The sequence below is a fragment of the Lissotriton helveticus genome, chromosome 4_1 (assembly GCF_964261635.1).
Source record: "Lissotriton helveticus chromosome 4_1, aLisHel1.1, whole genome shotgun sequence".
Taxonomy (NCBI): domain Eukaryota; kingdom Metazoa; phylum Chordata; class Amphibia; order Caudata; family Salamandridae; genus Lissotriton; species Lissotriton helveticus.
Window position 1 is genome coordinate 1,135,595,498 of NC_136063.1, and position 12,414 is coordinate 1,135,607,911.

At 48.8% G+C, this 12,414-nt stretch overlaps 1 protein-coding gene across 1 annotated transcript in view; it reads left to right on the top strand.

The window, feature by feature from the left end:
• NFX1 (nuclear transcription factor, X-box binding 1) overlaps positions 1-12,414 on the top strand; it is a 1,119,153-nt gene that overhangs the window by 608,641 nt on the left and 498,098 nt on the right. Inside the window, exon 10 of the mRNA XM_078687738.1 lies at positions 2,249-2,346. Coding sequence (XP_078543864.1) covers positions 2,249-2,346 — 98 coding nt within the window. The remainder of the gene's footprint in view (positions 1-2,248; positions 2,347-12,414) is intronic.

Below are 12,414 nucleotides of genomic sequence, written 5' to 3' on the forward strand. Positions count from 1 at the left end.
GTGTGCAAAGAACTGACGTCAGCGCGCGGAGGCGGCGTCTATATATACTCCAGCGACGTCATCACGGCGCACGACGCCGACGACGGACGCGGAGCCGCAGGGGACGCCTGCAGACGACGCCTACCGACGCGCAGGGGTACTGCTACGCAAAAGTTTCCGGATCCAGACTGACGCCTGGGGATATTCTAAGGTAAGGAATCTAATACTAACTACTGTTTCTTACAGATATATCGTTACCGAAGGTAAGTAACTTGTTCTTTCCAGCAAGTATATTAACTACCGTAGCAAATATGCTACTGGTATACCTTGATGGCTGTCTGCAGCAGGTGCCTTATCCCCAGGGCTTTCAGTTGGTTGGTCCTGTTGATGTTCAGCACCCTCAAAGAAAATAAGGTGTTGAAAAGAGTTACTACTAGGGGTCATTTTCTGTCCTTCATGGCTTTCACTCCAAGCCTAAAAATCTGAACACTGCTTAAAAACCCCCCTAAGTGCCTGGCCTGGAGAAAGGGCAGGAGGTGGAAGACCACACGCAGGAGAACCTGAACCATCGGGGATAACTGCATGATCAGGGGCAGTGGGGGGAGAGCAGAAGAACCAGTAACAGCTGGATTTGGAGAACTCTAAACCAAGCAGGCTAGAGGGAAGGAATATGCACCAGGAGGGCCAAGGGGGCTGTACCAGTAACCTGAACAAGGAGGACCAGGTCAAGGTAGATCAGGAAGAAAACCAGAAGCACTGGGGCTAGCACCTGGAGGGGAAAGACCAGAACGACCAGGAGGATCACTATCAGGAAGACTGAGGCCAATCAGGCCAATTTAGGAATAAGGGAAGGAAGTTCGGGGAGGGGGTCATAGAATCAGACCAAAAGAGGAGGTGTAAGAGGTGTACCAGAAAGAGTAGTAGGACCAAAGTGCAGACCCCAGGATGAGGGGGTCAACCTGGACTAGGCGGACGATAATCAGGTAGTAGTATGACTAAGTCCTGATTAACTAGAAGGATTAGCAGGACCAAGAGGGCCCAGAGAAGGACCTGAAATATATGGTTGCCCAGGAGCAAAGACAAGAAGAGGAATAGGACCAGGGTTAGAAGAAGAGGACGAAGGGTATCAGTAACAGTAGAAGGAGGACCAGAAGGCGATGACGATAAGGGGGAATTCAGGAGGAGAACAGTGAGGAGGAACACCAGGTTTAGGAGAAGAATGATGACCAGCACAAGTGGTAGGTGGAGCCATGTATATGAATATGCCATTAGTTACACTCTTATAATCAAATCGTAGTTACTTTTCTTAGTCTGTAGCCGATAGAGCTACCCACTTTTTCAGCCCACCTAAAACACTGTCTAACCCTCTCTGCTATTTCAAAGTAAAGCAGGTTGTGACCAATCAAGCAAAACGGAGCAGCTTTACTAGTACATTTCTTCTTGGTTGCCAATTTCTTTGTGGCCTTAGTTTGGCAAAAAATAATGTATAAGGTGCCAATGGATTTGTACCTCCTGGCTCAGCTTCTTTCTGTTATATCCACAATAGGGGATTCCCAAAGTAAATTGTTTCAATATCTAGCACAGAATGCAGACACCCTGCCTCTCCATCGGAGTTTGCACTGAAAATGAATCGGAGGGCACTGGTGAAAGGGTAGCAGAGCTGATGGCTATTGGAGGTGGTTAGGTCTGGTGAAATAATGAAAGGAATTTTTTACAGAAAAAAGGATTGTCTTTTCCTGATACTGGAGAATTATTCTATATAGAATATGAATCCATTTAAGACACTAACTCTGGAGTAATACCAAATGCATGTACAATCAGATAATATCTCAGATTTGATTATTTCACCAGAATTGACTTTATTTAAAGTGAGAGTAAAGGAGGCGTGGGAGGATACACAGGAATCGCATACATTTTTGGATTCAAACATTTCAAGGTTGTATAATTGGTTTTCATCCTGCTCATGTGTGTATCATTGATTTTCACCCTGTGTTACCAGGGGACAGCATTGTCACTGTCTGGAAACAGGATTCAGCCCATGGACGTATACAAATAAGAATTATTGTGTTAAAATTTTTTTGTTTGCTTAGTTAGGAATCATAAAATGTCATTATTTGACTACCCCAAAATTGTATAGCTGCATTGTCTGCCTTGTGCGATTAAGTTTGCCTGTCTTTGGGTGATTATTTTTAACATCATTGGTGACTAATAATGAATTAGATCAGTTATTGCTGTTTTGGTCATTAAGTTAATTGTGTTCATGTTTCAGATTTTATTCACACTTGTGAAAACCTGTGCCATGAAGGTGAATGTGGTAATTGCTCTCGAACATCCAATATTTCCTGCAGATGCGGTTTCAAATCTAAGGTATGTTTTTTTGGCAATATCAAGTTTTGTTTTTCGGTCTCGCCAACAAAAAAAATACTCTGTATATTTCAAGACATTTTGTTAGCTTACAATGAGCTTAGAGCCCGCACATTGCTTAAGATTGGTTGGCTGTTTTGTCACTCTAATTTCCTTATTTTCTAATTAGTTTGCTTCTGTGGGCTTTACTTCCTCTAGCTGTATTTGCCCTTCCCCTGTGGCATGGACAAAGTATTTGAGACGTTCCACTGCTTGCGTTTTGGGAGCCACTTTTTTCTTTTTGTTAGAGTACTCCACGAGAGTGCATGTGCTTTCCAGTTGTCTCCCTCAGGTACTTCTGCCCCCACGCTATGTATCTGAAAGAGACACGTTAGTGATGGATTCCTTACCTTAGAAAATCCCCAGGCATCAGACTGGATCCAGAAAGTTTTTTAGTCAGCCGTACCCCTGCGCATGGGTAGGTGGCGTCGTGCAGCTCCTCGTCCGTCGCTGTCGTCATAAGCACCGAGATGACATCACGGAGACTACTTAGGCGCCACCCATGCACACTGATGTCAGTTCTTTCTTTTTCCTCGCCAGTAAGCGCAGATCGGGTTACAGCACGTACCCTAGTCATTTTTTTACTATCTTTTGAGACTTTTTGTCTCCTGTAAGTCTACTCTGGTGCACGTAGGAATGCTTGGTTTCAAGTCTTGTGGGGCCTGCCATCGCAATATATCTGTGGCGGACCCCCACGATGTCTGTCGATACTACCTGGAGCGTGACCACGACTCCCGGTCCTGTTTGGACTGTCGGGCCATGGGCCCGAAGGCCTTGAGGAAGCGGCCCCGGAAGTTGCTTGAGGTTCGGCACTCGTCCCAGTGCCGTTCACAGTCCAGGGGCCATTCTAGAGAACGCTGGGAGTCCCGCAGCCTACCCACCTTACCCGGGTCCGTCTGCGACTCCCGTACAGGTGCAAGAATTTCTTGCTCTCATGGACCGCCTGTTTAGACCTCGGGCTCCCGCCGGTGCGCCCTTGGGCCCGGCAGTCCCGTGTCCGGATCCTGTCGGCGTTGCCAGCGGCTCTGGCCCCGGCGCCACCCTCGGCTCCACAGTGGATACCATTGGTTCCGCCCCTGCCCCGGTTCCAGGACAGTTTTGTCCCTACCTGGGATCCGAATTGGAATATGGCGCCGGTTCAGCCCCGTCCGGCACTGTTCCGGACGCCGTTTGTTCCTGCCCCGCTGCCGGGGTCTGCACCTCATGCGGCGGAGGTAGAGGATGACTGGGAGGGGTCTGAGAACCCTCTTGCTCGTCAGTGTGACTGAGCAGCATTGGGCAGAAGACTTAGAGGAGGCCAGCAGCCTTGATGTCTCTTCTGATCCAGGGTTTGCCTCTCCTCTGCCTACCATGGAGGAGGGCGCTTCTTACACGGTGGTGCTCCGTCGGGCAGGTGAGGTCCTGAACCTTGATCTCCCTACGATGGCTCTAAAAACGAATCTCCTCCCTGAGGTGCTCCAGTCGGCGTCCACTTCGTCGGAGTCCCCTTCTGCCATTTAATGATGCCCTCACTGATGTCTTGCTGGACACTTGGTCGCGGCCAGCCACAGGGGCCCCTGTGGATAAGAACGTCGCCAGACGTCATCGCCCGCCGCCGGGTGACCCTGCCTTTTTGACCACTCATTTTACGCCAGAGAGCCGAGTCAACCAAGCTTCGACTTCCCAAAGTCCCTTTCCCACTGCTCCGCCGGATAAGGACTCTAAAAAGCTGGAGCACTTTGGCAAAGGGGTTGCTCTCTTCGGCCAGCTTGGGGCTGCGGTCGGTGAACACCGCATGTCTATTGGGCCGCTATTCCCACACGGTGTGGGTACAGTGGCACAGGTGTTGCCCCAGTGTCCTGAAGAGGTCCAGCCTGTGCTGCCCCAGGCTGTGGCCGAGGGTAACGATGCGGCTAAATTCGCCATTAGGTGTGGACACCGCGGACTTCCTAGGTAGGGCGATTTCTACGACTGTGGCACTTCGTCGCCACGCCTAGTTGAGATCTACTGGATTCTCGCCAGATGTCCAGAGCTCGCTCATGGGCATGCCCTTTGATGGCACTCGCCTGTTTGGTGATAAAGCCGACAGTGCGCTGGAGCGCTTTAAGGACTCTTGGGCTACGTCCAAGTCCTTGGGTCTCTCCGCCACGCGCCCGGCCGCGTCTACTTTTCATTCCTTTCGTGGCCACGGTAGGGGCACCCCTGCCCGCTTGTTCAGTCAGAAGCCTGCACAGAACCAAACTCAACGCGGCAGTCGGCGTGGAGGCCGCCATGGCGGGACAGGGGGCCAGTGTGCAGGTCAGTCCACCTCAGCTCCCACAGCATCCGCCTCAAAGCCTTCCTAGTCTGAGCTTTGGGGCACACCCCACGCCAGTGGGCGGCTGGATTCGTCATCACCTTCCCCACTGGCGTTCTGTCACTTCCGACAAGTGGGTGCTACAACTCGTCCGGAGGGATTACTCCCTCCCCTTCGAGTCTGTCCCCCAGCCATGCCACCTCAGTTCAACCACATGTCGGGGGATCACTTTGCGCTTCTCCAACAGGAAGTTTGGCCCTCTTGGCCAAGGGAGCTATCAAGCGAGTTCCTGGGCCAGAAGTAGGACGTGGTTGTTATTCCCACTACTTTCTGGTCCACAAGAAGGACAAAGGGGGCTTGCGCCCCATCTCGGACCTCAGGAACGTCAATCGCTTCCTCCGGAAGGAGAAGTTCAAGATGTTGACTCTGGCTCAGGTCTTGGCTGCCCTCGACCCTGGAGACTGGATGGTAGCGTTGGACCTGTAGGACGCATATTTGTTCACATCCCCGTCCTGCCGGCCCACCGGCGTTACCTGCGGTTCACTGTAGGCCAGGAGCATTTTCAGTTTGGTGTGCTCCCCTTCGGTCTTACCAGCGCCCCTCGGGTGTTCACGGAAATGATGGCGGTGGTTGCAGCTCACCTGCGCAGGTCAGGGGTGTCAGTCTTCCCCTACCTCGACGACTGGTTGTTGAAAGCAGGCTCGCCCCAAGCAGTTGTCACCCACCTTCAGACTACGGCCGTCCTGCATTTGCTGGAGTTCTCCATCAACGTGCCAAAGTCACACCTGAGCCCCTCTCAGGAGCTCCTCTTCATTGGAGCGGTTCTGGATTCGACGCGGTTTCGGGTTTATCCTCTCGAGCAGCGAGTCCGGGATATTCAGGCTATGACTGCGATCTTTCAGCCTCTATCCCAGGTTTCGGCCAGGATGACCCTCCGGCTCCTGGGCCTGATGGCCTCCTGCATCCTGCTAGTGCAACACGCCAGATGGCATATGCGGATCTGCAGTGGGACCTGAAGTTCCAGTGGGCACAGCATCAGGACAACCTGTTAGATCATGTCCAGATTTCGGAGGGCACTCCACGACAATTACAGTGGTGGCTCACGAATTGTGATTGGATCAACGGCAGATCCCTCTCCCTTCCCCAACCGGAGCACACAGTGGTGACGGATGCGTCTCTCCTGGGATAGGGAGGCCACTTGGGAGAGGCGGAGATCAGAGGCATCTGGTCTCTGGCGGAGTCCCGGCTCCATATCAACCTTTTGGAGCTTCAGGTGATCCTACTTCCACTGAAAGCATTCCTTCCCTCTGTTCGTGGACGTGTGGTGCAGGTGTTCACAGACGACACCACCACCATGTGGTATTGCAACAAACAGGGCAGGGTGGGGTCCTGGAGGCTCTGCGCCTCTGGACATGGCTGGAACATCAAGGCATTTCCTTGGTGGTTCAACACCTGGCAGGTTCTCTGAATGCCAGGGCGGACGAACTCAGCCGCCGGTGTATGATGGATCACGAATGGCGTCTGCACTTGGAAGCGGCACAAGGTCTCTTTCGGCAGTGGGGAGAGCCTTGGTTAGATCTGTTCGCCACCAAAGAGAACACGCAATGTTATCAGTTCTGCACGTTGGAATTTTCAAGGTGTCACTCGCTCGGCGACGCTTTTCATCACGAGTGGAGCTGCGGTTTATTGTACGCCTTTCCACTTATACCACTTCTGCCCAGAGTGCTGAAGAAGATTCGGCGCGATCGGGCCCAAGTCATTCTTGTGGCTCCGGATTGGGCACGAAGATACTGGTATCCCGAGCTGCTCAGCATGGCGATCGATCCCACAATCCGACTACCTCTTCAGGAGGATCTTCTGTCGCCGCAGCAGGGGATGGTCCTCCACCCGATCCTGTCCAGCCTCCACATCCATGCGTGGAGATTGAGCAGAGACAGTTGACGGCTTTCGATCTTCCTCCTGGAATCTGTGATGTCATTCTGGCAGCCAGGCGTCCCTCCACTAAAATGGTATATGCCTGCAGGTGGAACAAGTTTGTGGCATGGTACACGGCAAATTCGGTGGATCCCCTTCCTGCCCCTCTTTCCGAAGTCCTTCTGTTCCTTCTTTCTTTGGCCCAGCAGGGTTCTGCTCTGGGCACAGTCAAAGGTTATCTTTCAGCCATCTCTGCCTTTCTATGGCTTCCAGATTAGCCTTCTTTTTTTAAGTCCCCGGATGTTAACCGTTTTCTGAAAGGCATTACTCACACATTTCCTCCCGTGCCGTTCATCATGCATCAATGGGACTTAAACCTTCTCTTGACATATCTGATGTGTGCTCCCTTCGAGGCCCTTCATAACTGTCCTTTGAGTCTTCTTACTCTCAAGACGGCTTTTCTGGTAGCTATCACCCGTGCCAGAAGAGTGAGTGAGCTCCAGGCTCTTTCTTCCAAACCTCCTTTTCTTTCTGTTCATCCGGACAAGGTGGTTTTAAGGACCCGTCCTTCTTTCTTGCCAAAGGTTGTCACGCCCTTCCACATCACGCAGTCGATCACTTTGCCCACCTTCTTTCCACCTCTGCATCTTTCGAAAGAGAAAGAGAGGCTCCACCGTCTGGACCCAAACGTGCGCTCTCGTTCTATCTGAAGCGTACACAACAGTTCCGGGCAGACGACCTGCTCTTTGTTGGCTACGGGGGCGCCAAAAAAGGTTGGGCCGTGCACAAACGGGCCATCTCTCGGTGGGTTGTTCTCTGCATCAAAGCCTTTTACTTATTGGCTAAGAAGGAGCCTCCTGTGGGGCTGCGTGCCCATTCTACCAGGGCAACAGCTTCCACTACTGCCTTGGGACGCGGCGTTCCCCTGCAGAACATTTGTCAGGCAGCTACGTGGGCCTCACTGTACACATTTACCAAGCATTACTGCCTTGACAGTCAAGTCTGGAGAGACGGCTTCTTTGGCCGTTCTGTTCTCTGTGACTTTGTGGTGTAATCTTATTCGCAGACCCACCACCGGGGTTGGTATTGCTGGGGTATCTATTCTAAGGTAAGGAATCTATCACTAACGTGTCTCTTTCAGATACACAAATTACTACTTGTGTAATGATATATCTGTAAGAGACATTAGTTAGTGATAGATCCCTTACCGCCCCACCCATCCTCCCCGTTCTGCAAACTGATTTCTAGGGTTATGGTCACCCCTTTCAGGGCCCTAGTTTCATGGCACCAGTGGTCAGTTTCTTGCATGGCTCTGCGTTCCTGGCGCGGAAAGTCATGTACAGAACTGACGTCAGCACGCATGGGTGGTGCCTAAGTAGTCTCCATGACGTCATTTCAGCTCTTACGACGCCAGCGACGGACGTGGAGCTGCACAACGCCACCTACCGACGCGCAGGGGTACTGCTGATGAAAAAAACTTTCCGGATCCAGTCTGACGCCTGTGGATATTCTAAGGTAAGGAACCTATCACTAACTAATGTCTCTTACAGCTATATCGTTACACAAGTAGTAACTTGTGCATTGCGCTCTCTTACCTTTGTGCTTCTGTCCCCCTCCCAACTCATGTGACTTCTCTCACCTGTGAGTTTCTTTGGCCACCCCACCCCCGGGTCGCTTTCTATCACCTCTGTGCTGCTGTCCTCCACCCGCTTTCATGTCGACCCCTCTGGCCCGTGTGCTTCTGCCCTCCGCCCCCAATTGCTGTTGTTTGTCTGCCTATTTCTGTGCCACCCACCAATGTGGCTCACAATTGTTAGTATTCTTCGTCCCCTGGCTCTTCTCCATGTTGCTATCCGCTCTCTTTCCTACTTGTAATTTGCCACATGCTCCACATTGCTGTCCCTCGCCTATTCCCTTCTCTCCCTCCACCTTCTGCAACCCCCAAAGGCATTAACATTTTTTTTTATACTCAATAACATGGCCGCTGGGTGACTGCGTCATTTTGTAGTCTTACGCATGTGTGTTTAACGCATAGGTGTGCCTACTAAATGACATTGACCAGGACCTCATCCTTGTGCTTATTTTTTTGTTCTTTTTAAAAATATTTCCTTTATGTTCTAAAGCATCTGCTTTGTTGCTATACAGCATGAAGATAAGACTAAGTCGCAACCTATTGGCTTTGCCAGTGCTTGTTTTTAATACACCTGCGTTATTTAGTGATAATAGTTGCAGTGTAGAATTCTAAGAAACAATTGCTCAGAATGAATAAACGTTTTTTGTTGTCTGACGTGCTGTCATCATTGGCAAACCTTTTTTGTTCATCTTTTGTAAAACATCATTTTATTTGCATACTTTGCTTTGGAACCATTAGACCAGAAATGCTTGTCTTTCTAGCACGTCATAGTTCCTTATACCATGGATGACTACTTGATAGTCCATGGCTGTGTCTTGTAAAGTATGCAAACAAACATTGTTTTTACTTTTACTTTATTATTCACAACTGGCATATTTACCATCAAAGACTGCAATAGTGATCTGCTAGGCTTACTAGCAGCACTAACTTTAGAAGCAGCACTCTGTGTATTATTAATTTTCCTGATTTTATTGATCACATGTATCAAATGCATAAGAATTCTAAGGGAAGAGCTGGACAGGAGATGATAATCATGGGACCAAGAGAACATCATAATTTAACCATCACATATCCAACATTATAGTAACAAAAGATGCATCATTTAAAAATATTTCTGAATTGTTTCCTGGTGAAACATTCCCAAAAGGGGCTGAGAAGAAGACCGTTTCTTACAGCTGGGCAGGGGCAAACACTTGCCTTTATTCATTTTAAAGTCTCGCCCAAGCAGCACATACGCTGTCTCTTTGAGACATGCTGTCTTGAGTCTATGGGCTTATTCCGTGCCTCTAATTTTTATATCCTACCTCCAACTTTTGATTGGCTTTTGTCAGTGACCTTTACAAAACTTTACTTCTAATAGATAATGGTTTCTGCTTTTCCCACCTTATTTAGAATGAGCACTTCTGTAGGCGGACACTGAAAGTTGAGCATGCCTTCTTCTCAGTGGCAGCCCCGCACTAGCCATCGGATCAAAGTGTGGTGTGTAATCACTCGGCTGCCCCCCCCTTCCCTTGCGAGAGGTGGGTTGTTCCATTCTTGATCAGCGTGTCACTCCCACCCAAGCCGTCCCGATCTCCAGCGGACTGTTGTGCGGTGCTGCAGCGGTGTGTGTATGCTTTTAGCTAATCAGTTTGGACCTGAGTGGTCCCATAATCAGTGCACAGCACACTTCTTCATTGGGGAGGCATATATTGGCTTGGTGTGTACCTGAGCAGCTGCTTGGTAGTATCAAGCCGTAGCAGTGACTTCAACTAATTAACTTTGGCCATAACGGTCACGGAGGGCACATTACTCTCACCATACAATAGATTGTTGGCCTGATGGTCCTGATCTCCCCATGCCACGCTCCTCGTGGCAGAGTCCTATCAGTTGCAAATTAACTTAACAGCTCGAAAACTGGCCTAACTGACAGTGGTCCCTAGACAAGGGCTAATGTGAGTAAACAATAAATGCAGACCCAATCAGTACTATATTTTACAGTTGTCCAGCCGGACAGGGTTTTTTTAATATGCAGTTGCTTAAATATATACAAAATAAAGCAAGAAACAATTAAAGTGGGACACAAGTCTGTATCCAACTTATTGGGAAGGATATAAAACATGAAAACCGAAAGGTTCAGGCAGAGTAAATTGTTTATATGGGGCACATTTTGATATAACAAACAAATTATAGTGGAGACACCATTACACAAAATAAGAATTAAATAAAGAAGTGTATATGGCGTACAACAAGTTGACGGCGTTTCGATCATTACAAAATATATAGGATCATCATCAGGACATTATCAGTGGTATGTCTGTGTACATTTTGCCTTTAATAACTAGAGCAGAACCATAGGAGGGAAGTAAAGGATGAAAAAAAGACAATACAATGTTAACACAGGCGGAAAACCGTTTTAAAACAACTTGGGTGCTGGTGAGGGCAGTCTCTATGTCAAACCGGTGTGAAGGGATCGCTCGTGAGTAAAACTGTACCAGTGAAGTGAACTGGACGCATAAAAATTGTTAACCAAGGCTCAGCAGGACCAAGAGTCCTGTTAGTGAGTGCGAGAATAACGCAATTAAGAGTAACTAATGCTAGAAGTGTGCGTGTGGTGGTGAAACTCGAAACGGTACAGAACTCGGTAAGTGATGTTAAACCCGCAAAACTAGCAGAAAGTTGGTAGGCCACTGGTGTCAAAAGCAGAAAATAATTTAGATAAAAGAAAAGTGGCAAACGCATGTAAGGGTGAAGCGCTTGTGAAAAACAGTGAGATCGCAAGTTGCAAGTAGGTAGGATGCTTGAGGGCAGAGAGGGAAAGATAGCCATAATAATACCTAGGTCCAGGTGAGAGTGACTTGGAGGAGTTTCGTTCCAGGCGAAGACCGATTAGAAGTCCGGGTCGAGTGAGAAAGATGCGGAGAGCCGCAGGTGCAGTCTGTACAAGTAGATGCTGGGTCAGTCGACCTGCGTGAAAGAGAACCGAGTGATGTTGAAACGGAGAAAAAGGTCATAGAGTATGGCAGGACACCGAAAGAGGGCTGGAGCTTACTTAATTAGAAGGGCTGGTACAGCTTAATTAAGCTACCAGACGGCGTCCGGTGTATTTCGGAGGCAGAGAGGTTATTGCTGCATGGCGGTCTAGAATTCAGGGTCCAGGAAGGTCTAATGAAAAATAGTGGCCTATTAGGAAAGGTGGCGCCACGGTGGACAGGGTAGAGACGATTGCAGTCGCAACAAGGCTTACCTATTTCAGATGGCTGCAGTATATCTGGGACGGTAACCCAGTGAGCCGCGAGCCGCCTCTGCGGTCTCAGGTATCGGGGGAATCTAAACAATGAGTTGGTGGAGATTTAGTATCAAGGTGGTGAAGAATTGAAAAATGGTGGATGGGGGTGCAGGGCGTGCTTACCTGTTATTAGCCGCTGTCACAGCATGTCTTGCCTGTCGGAATTGTGGAGAGACGTGTACTGAAATCCAAGTACTACGTCTACATTCAGGACTTTAAAAGCGGTATAAATAATTTATTGACTGGATTCTTCACGCTTTTAGACCTAGTACCGTCTTGACCCAATTAGACCTACACTTAACGGGTTAACAAAACAACGCTTTGTGTTCAAAGAAACCTACACCCCATTAGCACGTTTCGCGCTGCAGCATGTTTCCTGTCCTCCACCTCACACAGTTTCCCTTTACCCCGACCTTCAGTTTCCCTTCAAAGCTAACAGACGTAGTGATGCCTTCATCACATAGACATTACTTGCAGTAATATTTCATGAATTCTGTTGATGATTTTGAAGTCACAGAAGCCATATTCTGTGAACAGTTGGATTGTTAAGAAATAGAAGAAAGATGCAAATGCTCTCTGGGCACCGCTTGGAGGACAAGTGAGGAACTGCCTTGCATGATTGTGTTAAGCAGTGACTTTTTTCTTCCAACAACAGATTTTATTGATTCATTTTGCGAAACATTGGGCGACAGCCCCACAGTGACACCTTGAATCATTTGGACAATATGTACATCAATAACCATTTCCATGCAAATAAACAAACCCTGCTGAACATGCAGGTAAAATAATAATCTAAAAAATAAGCACACAGTGGTCAAATTTCGAGGTACAGCACATGATTCAGCAGATTCAAAATATACATCCCAGTAAGAAAATAACACACTAAAGCAATAAGAACTTGGGGGACATCTGGCAGGGAGAGGAGGATACCGCTCATGAGTC